Source organism: Diuraphis noxia, unplaced genomic scaffold (genome assembly GCF_037042655.1).
Source record: "Diuraphis noxia isolate RWA-SAM2 unplaced genomic scaffold, SU_Dnox_SAM2 contig0002, whole genome shotgun sequence".
Lineage (NCBI taxonomy): Eukaryota > Metazoa > Arthropoda > Insecta > Hemiptera > Aphididae > Diuraphis > Diuraphis noxia.
Window position 1 is genome coordinate 7,548,029 of NW_028301712.1, and position 22,993 is coordinate 7,571,021.

The following is a 22,993-nucleotide window of genomic DNA, read 5'->3' on the forward strand; positions in this document are numbered from 1 at the left end:
GAGGCCTTTGGGGGAGCCACCTACAACCCTGGCTGGCTGGACCACGTCGTCTCCTTCCATCAGTGCATGAGCACCACTCTACAGTGCATGAGCACCACTCTACAGTGCATGAGCACCACTCTCGAGTGCATGAGCACCACCCAAAACTAAAACAACCTCAAGAGTGCAGGAGCACCTAAAAACTTTTCAACACCAGACATTGCGAGCGACAGCTGGACCGTTTCTTTTTTAAAATCGAAATTTAACAGTGTTGTTTTTCTTTAATCTGAGTGTTTAATAAAAAACCTTTATTTATTTTATTACGTCAACTGCATATCAAAGACAGCTGCGAATAAGGTAAGGTGCATGCGCATCTATATTCATATATTTATATAATTTCATATATTATATTGTATTTATTAAATTTTTATAATTTAATAATTAACATTTTATTACTACGGTGTACTTGATCGTTCTCGAATCACGACCTCGAGAACCCTCCGACGATTAGGAGGAAGGTAATAGCGCAATCTTAATATTTATATCTAGTAATATATAACTATTGGCAGGAGCCTTGGTTATATAATAGTTATATTAACTTAATTATTTTAGTCAAATTATTACTCATTCTAGAGTTTTATTTTTATTTATTTTTATTTCTTTTCTTTTATTTTTGCGTTATTACAAAGTGGCGCCCAACATAAGTTCAGTTTATTTAGATAAATAAACTGAGAATTGATCAAGTACACTTCATATAAAATAAACAATATTATTTTATACATCATATTACTTTACACTAGTAAAAAAAAAAAAGGCATATATAAATAATATATTGCTAATTAAAAACGGGATATAATTAAATTAAATTATAAGGAAATTTTATTTTATCCTTTATTTTAACCCGTAAATAAAACAAGAAAATTTTTTTTTTGTAAATCTTTGAAGATTCACAATTAATATTAAAAATCAAAACAAGGATATTTATATGTGCCTGCGTATATATGTATATATATGTATACTTTATAACCAGAATACATAATATTAATACTGAATATTCTAACACATTTTTAATTATTTAATAATTGAAATAATTACTGAATATCAGAGAAATATATATACTATTATTATTTAGAATATTACGTTGATAATACACATATAATTTATATATATTATAAAGGTAACAGCAAATACTTTAATTCTAAGGTAATACATATTTGTCTTTACTACTGTTTTTGCTTTTACCGTATAAAAAAAATATATATATATATATTTATATATTCAATAATAATAATAATAAAAAACAAACATAATAAATATAAAAAATAATTGTTTGTCACGATTAAATATTATTGCAGAACACAATATATCCACAAAATTTTTTTTTTAATTAATTAAGAAAAAAAAAAAATTTATTAAAATATTGTTTCTTAGAAAACAAATTAATATAATAAAATAAGAAATACAAAAAAAAAAAACAAACAAACTGACACATGCAAAATTTAGAAAAAAATCAGTTAGATAATAATTATAAATTCCCAGACATAGATTTTAATAACATCTCAACAGGGTGGATTAACAAACTTAACAAAGAAAAATTAATAACAGAATTGTCAAGAAGACAATTATTAACATCTGGTCTAGTTCCAGACTTAAAAAGTAGGCTCCATAAATATCTAAAAGGAGAATCTACCCCTGACGATTTCGAAAAACAAATAGATAACATAAAATTTATTTCAGAACCAATTACTAATTCTGTCAATAACACAATAAAAAACAATATGACTGACAACAAAAAACCCTATTTCAAACCAACAAATTTCTCAGCTTCCATTTCAGAAAATATTGATTCGTTTTTAAAAAAATATAACAGAGCAGCCATCATAAATGGTTGGTCTGAATCTGAAAAATTTCAATATATCCCTGTATTCTTAGAAGGCTCCGCTCTTACATTTTATGACAATATTGTAGATAGCGGAGAAGATATTAAATGGCCTGACTTAGAAAAGAAACTTAGATTAGAATTTGAACCAATAGCTCAAACGGACATGCTCCGTCTAATGTTGGAAAAACGCAAACAATTACCGGATGAACCTACAGTATCATATATTAACGAAGCTGAATCTTTATGTAGGCGTATTGATAATAATATGTCTCAAGAAGAGATGGTTCGTAATATCATGAAAGGCTTAAACCCCTCCATAGCACGATATATAGGAATAATGGGCAACCAAAATTTATCAGAATTAAAAAACAATGTACGTAAATATGAAATGATCGAATTCATGATCGCAGGTGAAACACCTAAATCTTCATTTGATTTCGAAACAGAAATAATAAAATCAAAAATTCAACAAATAAACACTAATAAAAATAGTAAAGAAAATGAAATTGACAAATTACGTGATGAAATAAAAGACATGAAAGCTATGTTTAGCCAACTCTTAAAAGATAATAAAAATGATATACGTCAGAATAATATAGAACAAAAAGATCCCTATAAACTTAATAAACAATTAAATCAAAATGACTTTAACAACCAACAGTGGCAGACGCAAATGCCGCAAACTTATAACTCACCATATAACAATTGGAACGCAGGTCCAACACATTATAACCAACCATATTTTCCACAAAATCCGATAAATAATAATATGCAACAAACAAATCAATCCGCATATAAAAATAAAGTCCCTAATACTCAAAGAAAAAAATGCTCTATTTGCTCTAAAACTAATCATTCAGAAGAAAAATGCTTTTTCAAAAATAAATCAAGCTTAACCACTTGTCAAATTTGTAATAAATTCGGACACACGGCCAATAATTGTAATTTGTACGTTAACAAGCCAAAAAACTAAATATAAGGTTAAACACAGCTGATAATTGTTCACCTTCCATTACAGCATCACCTATACAAAAAATTAATAAAATTAACTCTACACCCGACGCACTCTTTATTGAAGCTAAATTCAATAATACTATCTTACCAATAACAATTGACACGGGCGCAAACATATGCTGTATTAGACAAGAACTATTACCTAATAATTATACTATAACACCTACCACAGTACAACTATCAGGACCGGACAATAAAACGTTATGCGTAACGGGTATAAGTAAAATAAAAATCCAAATTGAAAATAATTACTTCGATATAAACACCCATGTAGTAAAAAATTTATCTAGCACAATTATACTCGGGAATGATTTTCTAATAAAAAACAATGCTCTAATTGATTTTAAAGACAACATCATTATCTTAAACAATAATATAAATGTCCAACTAAAAATAAACAATACAAACGCGTTAAATTGTATAAACAATACAAACAATATTAAAGAAATAAAAGGTAGCATATTTAACTGCCCAGACAACTTTGCAATAGCTCACTATACATCTTCAGACCTAAAAATGAACAAAGGCATAACAAACCTAATATACAAAGTGTATGATAATACTAGACCACAACTTTCATTACAAAAAATAAATGTAGGAAACACCATACCCACAAATAATAATAATAAAACTATATTTCATCTAATAACAAAAGAATTACATTATAATAGACCTAAATACGAAGATCTAAAAGCCTCTATCCACAACCTAAAACTTCAAGCTATGAAATTAAATATTTTAAAAATTGCTATGCCCACTTTTGATTCAGAACCACACAAATTTAACTGGTCAATAGTAAAACAACTAATATATTCAGAATTTCAAAATACCAATATTGAAATACATATATATTATAAAGATAAAAAAAACGTAACACACAAATCAAAAGAATTCACTGACATAATTAATAACATCCATACATACTGTAACAATAATGATAATGATAATGATAATAAAACCAAAATAAAAATAATTGACACACAAACACAGCATATTATAACCAAAAGTCAAGCCTATAATATATTTTCTAAATACAAACCGGGAGAAAACGTTCTCAGCGATGGGAATTGTGGGCTCTATGCCATTTGTAATGCATTAAATGACAATAAAAAAAATAAAATAACTTCAATTTTAGAGCTATTAGAATTGTTAGGGTTGAACGAATTACCAAACCATTGGTGGTCTGACGAAGAGTTAGCCGCAATAGCATATTATTACAACCATGACACTTACATATATAACGATAACAATAATACGGGTATAACATACGGGGACAGCAATAGATCGCCTATAGTATTATATAATGTAAACAAAAATACTCATTGGATCCCAGGCACACTTACAACAAAATCAAATAAAATCCCTAGCAACATTATTCACATACGAGAAACACCAAAAATTAACTTACAAACACACAATTTAAATATCAAGGACACGAGAAACGGTGACATAGACACAATTAATAATATACAAATAATACAAAACGAAAACTATATGAAAAAGAATAATGAAATAAAAATGACCACTAAAAAAACGAGTTCCTTGCAGCATCTAAACATGGCATCTAGTAACGATAACGACAAACAAACGCATCGCAATACATTATTATACACTAAAGTACCACCACATGCTGAATCAATAGAAATCACTGATAATAAAGAAACCGATTTCCAAACAAAAAATATTACAGCCACAGATCTAATAAACAAGGCCACAAAACAATTTCTAACAGATTCTGAAGGCACACCCTTCTCAATTTCACACAAATTAAGCATAATAGAACACAACAAAACTATTCAGCTGTTAACTGAATACATACACATTTTCACAACGGATACTTCTAATATAAAAGCTGCCAATGTAAAACCTTGCGAGATTAAAATGAAACCAAATTACAAAGAACCAAAATTTAATGCACCCCATAGAGTATCACCACAGCAGAGACAAGAATTAGAAACTCAAATTAATAAACTAATAAAAGCAAACATAGTAAAACCAGTAAGTTCAAAATTTGCCGCACCGGCATTCCTTGTAAAGAAAAAAGAAATAGGCTCATATCGCTTAGTAGTATCTTACAAAGAACTTAATGACAGAGTAGAATGTGATCAATACCCAATACCTCGTACTGCAGACTTGTTCAGAGCTTTAGAAGGATCAAAATACTTTAGCTCTCTCGACTTAAACAGTGGATTTTTTCAAATTTCGGTTGCAGAAAAAGATCAATTTAAATTAGCGTTCACCTCCGCATTAGGATTATTAACTTTCACAAGACTTCCACAAGGTTTTAAAAATAGTAGTGCAATATTTCAGAGAGAATTAAATAAGGAATTTTCAAATATATTATACAAATCAATTATAATTTACATTGATGATTTAGTATCCTATGGAAATAATTTTGAACAAGCAATAATTAATTTACGGAAGGCATTTGAAATTATTGATAAAATGAATTTTTCTCTAAAAACAAAAAAATGTAATTTCTTTTTTGATAAAATAGAACTATTAGGCCATAAAATATCAACCACTGGCATACAACCTTTAGACACAAACACTAAAGCAATTATTGAATTTAAACGACCTAAAACAATAAAAGACGTTAGATCATTTATCGGCATGTGTTCGTACTATAGGAAACATGTCAAAGACTTTGCCAAAATTGCACACCCACTTAGTGAATTAATAAAAACAAGAACAAATAAAATAACATGGCTTGACCAACATGAGGAATCATTTAATAAATTAAAAAAATGTTTAATATCAGAACCATTACTAATACACTTTGATGATAATAAACACGTATATTTGACAATAGATGCGTCTATAATGGGTTTAGGCGCATGTATTGAGCAACCCGACGACACGAATACACTACACCCTGTAGGATATGCATCTAGAAAACTCCTAGACTCAGAAAAAACTTATTCTTCCACCACTCTTGAATTACTTGGACTTTGTTTTGGTATTCAGTATTTTCGAGAATATTTATGGGGACGTAAATTTACTGTATTTTGTGACAATATAAGTTTACAATATTATAACAGTTTAAAAATACCCTCCGCTAGGATAGCCAGATTAACATTAAAATTATTAGATTTTGATTTTGAAATAATATATAAAAAGGGTAAAGAAAATAAAGTCGCTGATTCACTTTCTCGAAATGCAATTAACAATATTAAAAGCATAAATATATTTAACGACAATATCGATTTATTGACCAATTTACACGACATAAAAATACAACAAAAAAATGACCAATTTTGCAACAATATAATAAAAGCATTAAAAAATGAAGAAGTACCCACCAACATAAAAAGAAAATCTGGGTTATTCTCGAACGTTACACACCACCTGATGCATAACAAACATAATAAACAATACAAATCTAAAAATTCAGAACATAAAATAATTGAATCGGAAAAACAAAACAAAAATAATAAAGCACCAATAATTATTTACAATAGAAGACTCTCAGTATAAAAAAAAAAAAAGGACAAAGATAATTATACTTCTCTTAACAAAAAAATAAAAATAAAAACTAAATAAATAACCAATGTTAAGTTAGAAAGTTAAGTTAATGTGCTAATACGTCTGTACAAAAAAAAAATACTGTCAAAAAATAATTTAAGTTAAGCCAATATGTTAATATATATGTACACAAAAAAAAAAAAAAATATACTGTAAAAAAAATAATTAAAGTTAAGTTAATATGTTAATATGTCTGTAAAAAAAAAAAAAATACTGTAAAAAAATAATATAAGTTAAGTCAATATGTTAATATATATGTACACAAAAAAAAAATATACTGTAAAAAATAATTAAAGTTAAGTTAATATGTTAATATGTCTGTACATCAATGCAAAAAAAAACATAAGTCAAGTTAAATCGATAAGTCATAATTGTTTGTACAACAATGCAAAAAAAAATACTGTAAAAATAATTTAAGTTAAAAATAATTAAATTATATACGTAAGATAACAAATGTTAAAGCAAATAAGTGCACAGAATAAGTAATAAAATGTCTAGAGTAATTAACCCAATCTAAACCTATATGTAAGAATATGAATGTTAAATCAAGTAAAAAAAAATAATGTGAAACACTAACACACTCTAAATAAGAACATTTCCAATGTATACAAAACAATAAACTAAGTTATGATTGCTGTTACATCATCATCAAAAAAAAAAAAAAACCAACTGTAAAAAAAGAAATATAATCATAACCTTAGTTAAGTTTATATAATTTAATTTATAATAATCCTCTGTGTACTATTGCATAATAAAAAAAAAAAAATAACCTAAGTTAAGTTAATATAAGTATAAAAAATAAATAAATAAATAAAATATTTATTCAAAAAACAGTCAAAAATAAATAACACTAAAATAAACAAATAAACAAAAATAAAATAATAAAATACTATATAAAAAAAAGGGGGGGGAAGTTCAAATAAGACAAACCCTATACAGATAAAAAAAAAAAATTTAATTAAGTACAAAATACAATTAAGTAGTTATAAGTCAAACATTACCAACTCTAGCTAATAGTTAATAAGAAATAATATGTAAAATTAGAAACTAAGCAAACAATATGTCATTACATACAAAAATGTTAAAACTTAATAAATTGTAAAGTAATCATTATCATCCACCAGTTAGGAATCTTAAATTTAAAAATAAAATAGTAACATTAATACAAATAGAGTAACAATGGAATAGGAGTGGAAGAAGACTCAAGCTTCAGTCCTGCACACATACTATTCCTATATTATATGTAAGCTCAAATCATATTACACTCGACCCTTCAATTTTGTATAAAAAAAAAAAAAAAATTACCCGGTTACATTGTATTCAAACTTTTAGAACTTTCAGCTTTCAACTTTCAACTTTCAACTTTAAACTTTAAACTTTCTCAACGTCACACTTGATGTATCACGCTGACACTCATCTGTGAGTGGTATTGTGAGGGCACAATACAAAAAAGCGTAGGGTGGATGTAATGATATGCTCACACATCATGATTGTATGTTGTTTAAATATTCAATAAAATAAATAACAGTCAAGTTGTCGCACGCAGATAACAATTAAAATCCAACAAAAAAAACACCATTGTCCACTGATGAAAGGAACGATTTGTATTATTTAATCACATGGGAACTTATACGTAGTTGTGACTATCTGGCACAACACGTGTGAGCTATTTCATGTGCCACCAGAGCAGGGGATGGTCCAATGAGGATCTCTGTTGCCAAAGACAATGCTAAGTCTTTGGAAACGCAGAGGCCTTTGGGGGAGCCACCTACAACCCTGGCTGGCTGGACCACGTCGTCTCCTTCCATCAGTGCATGAGCACCACTCTACAGTGCATGAGCACCACTCTACAGTGCATGAGCACCACTCTCGAGTGCATGAGCACCACCCAAAACTAAAACAACCTCAAGAGTGCAGGAGCACCTAAAAACTTTTCAACACCAGACATTGCGAGCGACAGCTGGACCGTTTCTTTTTTAAAATCGAAATTTAACAGTGTTGTTTTTCTTTAATCTGAGTGTTTAATAAAAAACCTTTATTTATTTTATTACGTCAACTGCATATCAAAGACAGCTGCGAATAAGGTAAGGTGCATGCGCATCTATATTCATATATTTATATAATTTCATATATTATATTGTATTTATTAAATTTTTATAATTTAATAATTAACATTTTATTACTACGGTGTACTTGATCGTTCTCGAATCACGACCTCGAGAACCCTCCGACGATTAGGAGGAAGGTAATAGCGCAATCTTAATATTTATATCTAGTACTATATAACTATTGGCAGGAGCCTTGGTTATATAATAGTTATATTAACTTAATTATTTTAGTCAAATTATTACTCATTCTAGAGTTTTATTTTTATTATTTTTATTTCTTTTCTTTTATTTTTGCGTTATTACAATATCTATACTGTAAACAGCATACTTTTTTTTATGTTCTGTACGTAGGTGTTTTTGATGTATGAAATAATTTATTATTAGACATTAGTACAAGTTCTAGTGCTTGCTGTTTTCTAGTATCAATGATAATAGTGTAGGTTATAATATAGTATATAATAAACTATTAAGTAGGTAATAGGTATATACTGTGTAACAATATTAAAGTAAATAATAACGTAATTTCGGTATACTGTAGTACTGTATCATATCGGTATTTCGGTATACCGAAACGTTTCGTTGTTTCGATTTTTCGATATACCGAAATTTTTCGCTTTTTCGGTATACCGCTTCAAACCGGTATTGAAATCAATACCGTAATACCGAAAATTATTTTCAATACCATCAGCCCTATTTATCCCACGTGAGGGCTAAGTTTATGTTTAACAATATTTTTGGTAATCGTTTATGTGCACTATAATATGCAGAGTCAACGGAGTCATTCGGGGAAGGTACGGATATGGGGGATAGATTCTCAATGTGCTGCTGTATTTCTATATTGTTGTCTTATATAGTTATGTAAATTATAAGTATAAATAAAAATGTATAAATTATTTTAAAATGAAAATTGTTTAAACATTTAATTGTAATCGTATACTCGATAATCAATAAGAATGAATTTGAAATAAATTATTGATTTAAATTTCATCATTGTCTTCAATATTAATTATCACAGGGTTCTTCGCAACACAGTAAATCATGTATTTATATAATACAAATATAGAATGATACTACATATATTTATGTATATGTTGTGTATAATGGGTATAGCCAAAATTTCAAAAATATTATGTTATAATAAATATGTTATTTGGAGACACTGTTTATTTGTATTTATTGTACATTTGGAATATACGTTGTACGAACACTACTAAAGCAATCTGTCGTGTCTTGTGTAGTCGTTATTTGTTTTTCACAACTTCGTGTACAAATTGTCATACTACACGTGTACACCACTGTTAAAGATGTTATGTCTATCATGGGGTACACAAAATGGATTTGTTCTTGATTTAAATGTAGTTAATTTTTATATGTAATACAGAACTATATTGATAGGTATTTGATAAGTTTAGAGTTAAACAAACAAATTATGTATGAGTGGGAGTAGGGGCTTTGTCCCACATGAGCGTGCTACAAATAATTATTTTAATTTCTCCCACCATAAACATTTTCAGCTATATCCATGTAATCAATTAAATAGAAAAATAGTATAGAATATTATATATTATTATTATTGTTATTATTATTAGTTATCATATCTGCCGTAGGTATAAAATATAAATGTAGGTATAATAGATTTCCCGGTGAATAAATTTATTCTCAATACAAATGAGTACAGCAGTTGTAACTTACCTGACAAAGAAGAGCAAACGTTTGTCAATGGTATTATCATGGATAGATCTATTTTCGGTGATTTTTTGAGTGGTCTCGTAAGAAGTTGCTGTTCGTTAGAGTCCTGAATCTGGTGTGGATGTGTCGCCCGCCAATAAGACTCCAAGAACCCAGCTATGTGATCACACGCATCTTCAAACCGATTTTCGTCCAATATCACGTCAAACATTTCTGATGGGCATTGGGCCAACTTTTCAGATGCAACCATTTGAACATTGAGATGTCGATATTGTGACTTGCCTCGTGATTTAATTAACCGCTGTAGTATCTACATTCATAATTAAATACAAATTTAAAATGTCCAATACGAATATGTTGTACCAATTAGCAATTATTATAAAATAATGTTACTTTTTAAGTATAATATGATAGCGTAAAAATGTGAGTTATTAATATTGATTTAATTAAAAATTAATAGTATCATTATATCACAATAATATATATCATATCACTAGCATTTTTAAAATCATTTAAGAGGACGCTACACCCGCATATGTTGTGTATTTTAAAATTTAAAATTGTTTGTATATCTTAAAATACACATAACTCACTTTAAAATTAAAATATAGGTAATAAAAAGCCTATGTCATGCCCTCGATAATAATGTTACCTTTAATTTTTGTAAGAGGTCAATTTACTCTAAATTTTAAACTAACGGAGCTAAACGTGATCTGCTGAGCATAAAATTTGCTATGTTACGCACTTGTAAGACGGAGACAACGTATGCGGGTGTAGCGTCCTCTTAATAAATAGTATTGTGTGGCAAAGGCGATGAGTGCGTTTTTTCAGTCACGAGCATCATTCACGACACGAGCCGTCAATCATCAATCGTACTTGATGATGAGTTAGGATTGGTGTTAAAATACTTATATAGACACTATGACTGTTTGTTGATATTCGACTTAATTCACTATCAATTTTTTTAATTAGAGTCATTAATATTTTTTGCTCATACACGTTTATTATTTAATTCTGTATTAATCATCCTATCATTAAAGAATGAAAGGTATACAAGCCTGCATCCATTTACTCAAACATAAAACAATTGTTAGGGTATTTTATTTCTCTGATAACATTTGAATCACAGTCATGACATGTCTCATATTGGTATTTAATATTATATAAGTTGTATATATGCATGACATTACATGCATTGCATGTATAAAAATCATAATTCTTTGTAGGGAAGGCACAACATTTATGGGAGGGGAATCAAGAATAAAAACCATAAAATTAGCCACCTTGAGTAAAAAAAATTCCAGAAAAATAAGTCTAGCAAATTCTGAAAATAACAGCAAGATATATAGCAGCAAATTTTCTGAAGAGCTTTGAAGTGAGTTATGGGGAGGGGTATCTCTACAGACGTTCGTCAATTAGTATAATATCTATATCCTAGGGCAGAGATGGCAAATATATAGATTTTGAGGGCATGCAAAAAATTAAAATATTTGTATTACATAATATATTTGCCAGTCGACGTTATTACAGTAATGTTGCACAATTTTTGAGTACAGATTGTAAATTGTCTTTCCTTATAAGAAAAAAAATATATATTGGCATGTAGCGTTCAAATAATTTGCCACCTATCTGTCCTAGGGTATTTCCACTTCACCACCTACTGGTCAGAAAAAAAATGTATTACCTGGTGGACAGAAAAACTGTATAATTGACTGTGTCATTTTAAAACGCTTCGACCAGCATTAAAAATTTAACTTTGTTAATGTATAGCGTAATAAAATGTAATATTCATAAACATAATATAGGTATAGGTTAAAGCTGACGAGATAATAAATGACAATATATTTGCTGGCGACTTAAAAATAATATTCATTTATTTTATAATTTTAAATTCAATAAGGTGCCCTTAACATTTTTAAAGCAGATTCAATATAATTACTAAATAAAATATGGTAATCATATTTAATTTAAAAATATGAACATGAAGTCTAAACTATCAAATCTAGGAAAAAAATCCCCGGAAAAAACCTCCGGATAAAAAATCCATAGGAAAAAAATCCCCCAAAGTTTGCTTTGTAGAGTTTGAACAGTTTACTTTGTACAGTTTACTTAGGTATATATAATTGTACATTTGTTCATCTTAAACGGAGACAGCAAATGTCGGTGTAACGTAGTCCTCTCAATAAACGCGATTTCGATGTAATACCGATTGACCAATTAGTTTGAGTCCAGAACGTATAATAGCTGTTAATCGCATTATCGACAGATAAAGACGTTACCCACATATCGAAATCAATAAAATACCTACCTAGTACGATTGACAAATAATAAAATGATAAATGATCGGAACAAAATTTCTTGTTATTTTTATTGTGTGCACAATAATACAATAATACATTTTATATTTTTAATGTTGTCCATTATTATCATTTATCACAATTATTTTTATTTTTTACGTAATCTAACTGAATAACTTTTTATTGTATATTATATATTATTTTTATTTTTTGCGTACTTAATCTAACTGTGTAATCAAGATAATACTATCATAGTTATCATTCAAATTTTAAATTTTAGATTCTGAACGAAGTGATGAATGTATTGATTTTACAATGATGTGTTTTTTTTTTTTTTTTTTGTGTCTGTGTACAGCATAACTAGTCGAAATAATGTTTCGATTTCAAACTTTGGGGGTGGTTTCCGATGTAAAATTGAAGATCCTTGGTGCATTATAGAGGTCAAAAGTAAACATTTTCCAACAGTTTTAAAAAAAAATCGAGAAAAACAAAAAAAAAATGACTGAAAACTGGAATTTTTACGCAAAACCAGTTTTCGACCAAATTGATTTTTTTATATGGTTGTAATTCAAAACTAATCACTGTAAATACTTGACATTTTCACCAAATGTTTATGTTAGTGTTATATATATACAGTTTAATTTTCAAAATTTTTTGACTTTTTTTGAGTTATTTATAGATCACTGAAATTTTTTTGAGAATTTTTTTTGAAGTGTCGGTAAAAAAATGTTAGAAAAACTTGAAAATTTAATATAAGGTTCCTTATAAGTTGTTCTTATTGTAGCTAAAAAAAATTAAAAATCGTTAGTCACAATTTTTTTTTATAAACGTTTATAGTTCAAATTTTTACGAAATCTGTCGAAAATGCGAAAATTTGCAAGTAATTTTGAAGCTGAAAAATCATAAAATTTTTTGTGTTTCTAACTAAGGATTAAGAATACAACACTAAGTTTTCCTTCAAGTAGCTATAGAGAAATCTCGAAGCGTTATTATAGGAAAAATTTGAGGTGCGTTTGAATTTTAAATTTTTACGAAATAGCGTTACGATAACGATTTATCCTGAAACGATTTTAAATAATTGTTATTATTCAAAAAGTATAAGTCGTAGATACTTGAAAACTTTACCAGTTATTAGGATTGGCATTTTATTTACATGATTTAATTTTCAAAATATTTTGACTTTTTTGGAGATATTTATAGACAACTATAATTTTCAATTTTTCTGAAAAATTTTTTTGAAGGGTTGATAACATTTTTTTGGCCCTATCAAAATACTTGAAAATTTAATACAAAGTTCCTCATAAGTTATTCATATAGTGATTAAAAAATTACAAAAATACATAGGCACGATTTTTTTTTATTAGCATTTGAAGTTCAAATGTTGACCAAATACATAAAAATTACGGCAATGTTCAAATTATCTTAGATCGAAATTCATAAAAGTTTTTCTTTTTAATTCTAAGATTTGAGAATTTAATACAAAGCTCATAATATATTTTTACAATAGCAGTTGAAAAATAAAAGAAATGTATAGTCACATTTTTTTTTTACAAGCATTTAAATTTAAATTTTGACAACATACGTAAAAATCACGAAAATTCGCAAATTATTATTATAAGCTAGAAATTCATAAAAAATTTTCTTTTTAAATCTAAGATTTGAAAATTTAATACAAGATTCCTTACAAATTTGTCAATCTTTTTATCACAAAATAAATGTCTACCGGATATTCAAATTAAATTTTTATTAGCATTTGAATTTCAAATATTGACAAAAATTCGTCAAAACCATGAATATTTGCAAATTATTTTGTAGTTCAAAATTCATAATATTGTTTGTATTTATATTTAAGATTATAAAATTTAACACCAAGTTTTCCATAAGTTTTGCTTCAAATAGCTATAGAGAAAATTTGAAGCGTCATTATAAGAAAAATGTTTTGAGCGTTTGAGTTTTAAATTTTTATGAAATCGCGTAATGATAACGATTTATCCTCAAACCATGTATATCTATGATAATATAAGGTATTATGAATTATGATAACTACACTAATTGATTAATCATGCCTTATGCAAAATGCGTCTTAATTGAAAAATAAAGTATTTGTTTCAAAATAGAATATATGACATAGTTTAAATATAATATATCCTAGACTGACAAATCATCTCCGTTCAGAATCGTTTTTCGTATACAATGATACCTATCATCGCATTCAAATTTAATCCCATCCATTACAGTAACCTACTGTACAGCAGAGCGACATCCACGACTTACCCGCTTTTTTTACTATTATTAATTGTTATTTTAGACAGCTGTATACAACAGTTAGGAATAGCTTTGGGGATTTTTTTTCCGATTACCAAACTATCAGGAGGACCAGTATGATTCTGTAATTATAATACAAGTATGGTTACATAGGTTAAAATAGTTGGTTAAGACAAAACGTACAATAATTTATTTATTTATATACGAGTATGTTTAGAAACTTATCTTTTAAATTAATGAATTTAAAAATAAAGATCAAATTAGTTACTACTGTAACCGGTGTCCAAATTACTGTTGTATACAAAATAATTTTTGTAATGCAACTTTTTCGGCATACCTATATTGTGAAAATCTTTCATATATACATGTATACCTATATATGTATATATAAATATTAAATATAACCAACAACAGTTCTTCATACTTTATAAGAAGACATTTATTCTAAAGGTTGTATAAAAGATACTTACTTGTGGTTTGACTTTTAAATATACCATGGTTGGCGCCAGAGAAGTTTTTACCAATTGCGATGGATGATTGATGGTATCACAATCCAAAACAACAAGCTTAAAAAACAATGAAATTTCTCGAAGAAGAATTAACTATAATTAAATGATGTTACTGATTATTAAAGCAATATGTAGGTACCTACCTGTAATGATTGAGCGAATTCAAAAATACGTTCAACTTGTTCCTGCACGCAAGCAATAGTATCCGATCGCGAACCCGGTTTATTTCTAATGGTAGTTATTTTCGACGGATCAGTAAAGAGAGATTTTTTAGCCAAGGATATGTCAGCCATTATGCGGGTAATAATGATTCTGAAAGAAATATGAGTGACAGTGAGAATTGTTAATTTTAATGTTTCGTGATAAGATCCATGAATACGTGGATTGTTTCAATATACTACTAAGGCTCAGATGTCAATGCATATTAATATTTTTTATGGAACCCTTGACACGAGCTTTCCAAGATACAATAAATGTGTTCAACTTTTTTTTAAATAATCTAAAAAAACAATAATACCCTTAAAATGTTTCAAAATGCACTTACAGCCAATATCTATAAAAAAAATGGAAAAAAAATTATCCAAAAAGAGTTTGTTGTTAATATAGTATGTACCTAGGTAGGTACTTACTTGAAACACATTTGTGCTTCGGAAAGCATTTTATTAATCATTCCAGAAAAAAATTTAAATATACCGAAATCCGAGCTTTACTATTAAGAGGACGTTTCACCCGCATGTGTTGTCTCCGTCTTACAAGTGCGTAACATTGCAAAAACTGTTTTGCGCGGGAAAGAACAGAGAAAGATACAGTTATAACTAAGAAACGAAATTTTCACCACATAAAAAGGTGAATTTTGTCTGTGCAATATCGTTTTTATTTTTTCGATATCACTTATACAACAAAAATTCTTATTGTTTTATAATACATTAATTTTGCGTTTTTTAAGCATGAATAACTTTTTTTGTAGTTCTGATATCGAAAAAATAAAAACGATATTGCACAGACAAAATTCTCCTTTTTATGTGATGAAAATTTCGTTTCTTAGTTATAACTGTATCTTTCTCGGTTCTTTCCCGCGCGTAAAAGTTTTTGTAATGTTACGCACTTGTAAGACGGAGACAACACATGCGGGTGAAACGTCCTCTTAAGAGGACGCTACACTCGCATGTGTTGTCTCCGTCTTACAAGTGCGTAACATGGCAAAATCTGTTTAGCGCGGGACAACTTTTCTCCCTCAATATTTATAATAGAATTTTCAAAATTTCACAACGCATAGGTAAGAATTTTATCTGTGTCATAGCGTCGTTATTTTTTTGATAGCACAAACCAATAATTTTAAGTAATTTAATGAAAAAATAAAAAATAAATTTATTTTCTTAAGCTTATAACATTAATTATATTTATGTTATCAAAAAAATAACGACGCTACGACAAGGATAAAGTTCTTACCAATGCGTTGTGAAATTTTGAAAATTCGATAATAAATATTGAGGGAGAACAGTTGTCCCGCGCTAAACAGATTTTGCTATGTTATACGTTTGTAAGACGGAGACAACACATGTGGGTGTGGCGTCCTCTTAACTAATAACTATAAATTATGTATAGCAATATAAACAAAAAAATATTATAGATTATTAATAATAATGTAATTTTACCTTCCTTCAAAACGGCGTTTCAAAAAGTTGAATATTACTTTTTGCATCATATCAGTCACTTCATATCCCTTCAAAGATGGCCCAACTATTACAATTGGCCTCATCGAAGGAACCACATCATAAGGGGGTGGTGAAATTTTTTGTTTCTTAAAAAATATATTTCGCTTATATTTTACTGCTGGAACAGTTAGAGCAGATATATGCCCACCTCCTGAAGTAGAACTACCATCTTAGTTATTTAACAAAAACATAAAATAATCAATAATTAAGGAATTATTTTAAATATGTTTAATAAACTTAACTAGAAATAATGCTTTAAATACCTTACTATACAAATGATACATGAAAAAATCTAGAAGATGTAAATGTAAAATGTGTTTTATTGAATTTCAAGAGAAATGCATTTTAAGCATAAATGAACAAATATATAATAGAACAAAAATTTGATAAGGATGCCATCATTGAGAACGCATCTTTTAACTTGAGAGATTTGTATCACTATACAAGTTGTATGAAATTAAATATATAAATTTAAAATTAATATGTTGTCCAATGGTTTAGTCAGGATTTCTAAAAAGAGGAGGGGCAATTAAAAAAAAACTTTATAGAATTTAAGTAATTTTATCACCAATTGCCAAAATTCACCTACATCTACTGGCTAATAGGAAGTAGTACACAATAGTCCAACCATGGTCTGGTCAAAAATATATATCTGTCACTCCTCGTGTTTAATACAGCATAATATACTAATATCAAATGACCATAGGTATATACTGTTCAAATGTCAATAAATAAAATAAAACAATGAGGCATGAAGGGGGACCACATTTGACCCACTTGGCATGGCGTTGTCTACTCTTTTATATAAATAATTAATACTTAATTATTCACAGCACCTACAAATTTTTTTCAATTTGTAGCAATTTAAATTTAATGTGCATCAACTGCATCTCACAACATTTTTGACAAGGTGTAAAATCAAACCAAAATTAAATAAATAGAAAGTAAGAAACACATAAAAACGAAAAATTAGTTGATGCAAATTATAATAAATTTTACAGGTACTACCTAATGTACTTATGACACTAGTATTAAGTGTATTCAAAATAACCTCAAAATTAGTAGATGCAAACAAAATTAGCAAAGTTTAAAAACTCTTTAATGCTAATAATACAACATTAAATTTTTAAATATGGTAGTGGTTGAAGAATTACCCAAGTTTGAAGATATTGAATTTTTGGTTGAACTTGCTGATTGGTTAACCATACGCATCATTTCGAGTTTGGTAGGGGATGGTATATAGCACAGATCAGATCCCTCCTTCACAAGACGACCAATCCACCAGTTATTATCATACTTTTCCTAAAACGATTAAAAAAATTATCTTTATAAATTATCATACAAACTCTGAAATACCTGGCTAACTACTTAGATGTTTTTTACTACTTAAATTATAAAAAGCATTAGATATAGTATTAAAGAATGAAACAATAAAATGTAAATTTACATATTTTATGATAATAATAGTTGAATCGTTCTAAGTCCTAAAAAAAAGAATAGCAACAGGAGTAAAATTTACACAAATATGAAATAAGTCTACTGTACAGAGCATTCAAATTTCTTGGTTTTGAAAAAATAACTATGATGACTTTTTTAAGCAATGTTGGGTACATAACTATAAAAAAGTAATTAAATCACTTTACTTAATCACCAAAAAAAAAAAATTTAATACAATCACTTAATACTTTTGCAATAAGAAAAGTAGTAGAAAATAACTTAGTACTTTCAGATTACAAAATAAAATAAAAGGTAGGTAATTATACAGGATCCTGTAAATAAATAAATAAATCGATTTATATATATTTTTTGTTATCTTGTGATTGACAACAATTGACCACTAAAATAAGCAGAAAAAATATTTTTAGGTAACTATATAGTTTGATCATAATTTATAAAAAGAAAAAGCTGAATTGTGAGGAGTGAAAAATTAAAACACCTAATACAATATACCTACTAATGGTAATTGTGGTATTGTTTTTTTTATGATTACTAAACAAATATTTATTTTTTTAATTTATAATACTTTGAGCAAAGGTAAAGTGTTATATAATTTCATAACATTTTTTATGCTAAAAAATAATTGTATTTAAGTTACCTAATGAATTACAGTAATGCGTTACTCCAGTTAGGTACATTATTACCCAATATGGTTTTTGGATAGTCTGTTCATGATGTCTGTCATAGGCGTGCGCAGAGTTTCAAGTCGAGAGCAGCTATTATTTTTACCGGCCCATACATGGGATATTAAGTTAACATTTTTAAGCTCAAAATAAAAATTTAACCTTTGACCTTTAAATAAAAATATTTTAAATGATAATCATTCGTTAGTCATAGATTGTTTTTGCTCAACACCGGTATACCATATCAAAATTAAAAATTCATCAAATATCAATAACACTTTATTCCATTATTCTTTATTATTATAATTAGGTTATATTATTATGTTATGTTATTATTATATAGTTCAGCCCATACAAATATATTCAAACCCTCCAGAGGCAGCAAGAGTTCGCCTTGCTGCCCCTGTGCGCACGCCTATAATGATGTCTGTACACACTTGTATAGGTAGTATAAGAAGGTACCGCTCTACAAATTTAATAGATCTATTTTAAAGTTATTTTTAAAATGTCCTTATATGTTCTTTTTTTTTTAATAGAAAAAATACCAACAAAAGAAAAGATGAAATTTAAAGCATCCGTTTTTAGCTATAATGATTTTGTCCGTTTAGTTAAAACTCAACAAATAATAGTTCTTTTCTTTCAGTTTTAAAATTAAAAGAGACATTATTGATTAATATTTAATTTTTAAATTTTGTCTTAAAAATGTAAAAAATATTATCATTCATTCAATATATCACTTAATTCAGTAGATACCTACATTTTTTTAGACAACACTGAATATATTTAATCAATGAAAAATCAATTAACAGATAAATTGTTATTAATGATATGTACTTACCTCATGCTAAGCATCCAATTATCTTGCATCAAGTGTTAAGTACTTATATATATTTATATATATAAATAAACTAAACTATAGTACTATAAAAATAATGTGCTTTACCTATGAGCTAACTATCTAAATTCAGACTAACAAATCTATCAAGGTTCATCAATTCCTAGTCAGTCTTTTAAAATTCAAGAATAAAAGTGTGATGAATGTAAATGTTATAATACTGAAATTATTAATTCTAAACTACTTAATAAAAATATTCAAAAATCACCTTATCAAAACAATATTTTTCTTCAAAATTGTTTAAGTAAATTCAAACTTTAATTCATAAGGACCATAAGGTTACACTTTTGTGCAATAAAACACGCTGTTGTTCTGTTGTTTCTCTTGAGACAAAAATATTTCAAATAAGTATTAAAATTCATACTAATAAATTTTAATTAATACTTAATAGTTTGGTAACTATATATGACTAGAAGAGTAAGGGGAAACATTTATAGATGGAAGTATTACACAACAGAGATAATGATATTTCAAACATTGGGTAATTTATCCGATTAAAAAAATCATATGTGTTAAACACAACTTCAGTACCTAATACTAGTTATGTTATATTTATTATGAAGATAAACTTAATGTTTTGTTTAATCTCTGTGTGTATAAGCAGATCGGATTAAACATTTAAATGTCATCGGTCCATAGGAAAAATTAATTATTAAATCAACAAAAACTAATAAAATTATTAATAACATTTAATAGTAACTATATTTAGAAATGTATAATAAATAAAGGTTTATGAAACATTGAAGAATATAAATTATAAACATTTTCCATTTTTAAAAACTATTATCTTATTATAGGTACCTGGGTAATAATAATAAGCTGTTTAAGTTGTTGATATTTACCTCCTAAGAATAATGAATAAAAAAAACAGTAAATAGGTTGACAAAGTTGAAAATATTATTCATTTTAATAAAAAATAATATATAATAGGTACCTATAATGTAATGTTTTAAACTTTAAAACAATACTGTTGTCTATTTAAAACTTTATTTAAAAGAATTCAATAAGTACCAGATATAGTAATTATTTAGCATTTCAATATAACTTACCAATTACACTATTACAGATAATTACTTCAATTTTAAAAGTCAATTTAACACTAAATTACTCTATCCTACATAGGTCCATAAATCAATTACACGGTACAGTGTACAATATATTTGTTTTATCATCGAATTTAATTAATCCTAATATTGTATTATATAGGTATTAGGGTACCTGTTCTTAGCAACATAATAATTTATATGTACCTTGATATGTATAAATTCTTGAGTCTTAAATGAGATTGCATGCCCTTGTAATGGACAGTCGTCATCCAAATTTCCATCATATGCGACATTTGTTCTTAGAGAAAATGCCACTGGTTTTGTCTACAATAAAAACGAAAAAAAATGTTTAACAAGACTTTAGTATTGAAAATTATGCACTATGTTGAAACAAATTTCTGACCAAGTGTAGACAAAATCAAATATTATATTTTTGTAATTTTATTGAAAACGAATAACCAGCATTGCGTTCATAGGGACGCGTTGCTTCGTCGACCAAAACCGTTTAAATCGTGTGTATATAGAATTATTAGAATTGCCTTCGTGACAATATTGCCGTACCGTCGGGCTGGTGCGTTGCAATCGCAACAGTGGATTCTGGTCTCCACTGTCAACAGAATTTAAGCCACCGGACATTCTTGGTAGGTAATTGAAATGGTCCAGTTTCGATGGTGATGCACTATGCCACTAAGGTTCACAGAGTATTGATCGATTGAAATATTATGTATAATATACCAACCTCGGGAAAATACACCCTTCGTTTTCACCAGTGCAAAATTCAATTGAAACGTTTCGGTGAATCATTGGGTGTTCATTTATTCAACCTGTGGCGGTTGATGCCTGTCAATAATATTACAACAGTGTTGTCACTTGTATATTCCCTGATAAATTTGTTATCACATCAACAGCGTTCATTGTGATAAAGGCACGATGACGCCATAACGTTCCACTGATTAAGGTTCAAGCAGACGTCGGACTGGGAATCCCAGTTTGTGATATAATAATATATTTTAATATATCTTTATCTTGGTCTGTAGTATTCATTAATCAGAATTTAGGATAATATTATTATTAAATTATTTAAGTATCTATGCTACAACGTACAATGTAATAAGTAATAACGTATAGTTGTAGAAGGTTAACGGGCTTGGGTTTGGGTTTTTTTTCTAACTACCGAGTTTAGTGCTAGACAAACTAGAACTCAGGGCTCATATTTTAAGTCGCCACTTCTCAGTCATATGAAAATGTATTTGTATTAATATGCATCATCTTAATTATAGGATACATATTGATGTTTCATTTACACTCTTTAATTATTTTAAGTCTTGTCTCTTCGTCATGTGCCTTAACATAATATTTCGATCTCGTATTATTTATTCGCACTCTTGAAATATGCTTTCTAGGTGACGTCTGTGTTGCCTAGCATAAGAGAATAAGGTCATGTAGGCCCATATTAATAATTTTGTAGAACAATATTTTTGTTCTATGATAATAATATTATGAGAATCTGTTATCAGTTATCACTAAAGTATTATCTCAACATGGTAAAAACCACGGACCACAGATATAAAGTATTCACTAGATAGCGAATTCTGATAAGAGTATAACGCCATTGGCTGCCATCTTTACTTAGGTCACCGAACGCTGGTGGCATATGGGGCTATATTATGTTAATTTGTCGAATTATAATGAAATAATGTAGGATTTTAAAATATTTTATCTATCTAAAAATGGAGGACAATGGTCAGTTATCACGTTGAAATAAAATCGGTGATAACACGAGTTCGCCATCTAGTTTACATTTTATATCTGAGCCACGGAAGCCAGGGACTAAGAAATAATCGATTTAATGGACTGCAAATGATATGGTCGGCGGGGGTTGGGGAACTGTCACCAAAAGGTTCTTACACGGCGCACCGAATGTTTTCAGCGCTACCGGTGGTTTTATT

The 22,993-nt window shown here is 28.0% G+C and overlaps 1 protein-coding gene across 2 annotated transcripts in view; it reads right to left on the reverse strand.

Annotated features, from left to right (window-relative positions):
* Positions 1 to 21,844, reverse strand: part of LOC107170347 (voltage-dependent L-type calcium channel subunit beta-2-like) — a 34,516-nt gene extending 12,672 nt beyond the window's left edge. For both annotated transcript variants that reach the window (XM_089221171.1, XM_089221170.1), the window contains exons 1-7: positions 21,606 to 21,844; positions 21,249 to 21,368; positions 18,138 to 18,285; positions 16,924 to 17,152; positions 15,412 to 15,580; positions 15,230 to 15,325; positions 10,201 to 10,507 (exon numbers count right to left, since the gene is read on the reverse strand). In XM_089221171.1, coding sequence (XP_089077297.1) covers positions 10,201 to 10,507; positions 15,230 to 15,325; positions 15,412 to 15,580; positions 16,924 to 17,152; positions 18,138 to 18,285; positions 21,249 to 21,368; positions 21,606 to 21,680 — 1,144 coding nt within the window. In that variant the 5' untranslated portion in view covers positions 21,681 to 21,844. The remainder of the gene's footprint in view (positions 1 to 10,200; positions 10,508 to 15,229; positions 15,326 to 15,411; positions 15,581 to 16,923; positions 17,153 to 18,137; positions 18,286 to 21,248; positions 21,369 to 21,605) is intronic.
* Between the last annotated feature and the right edge of the window lie 1,149 nt (positions 21,845 to 22,993).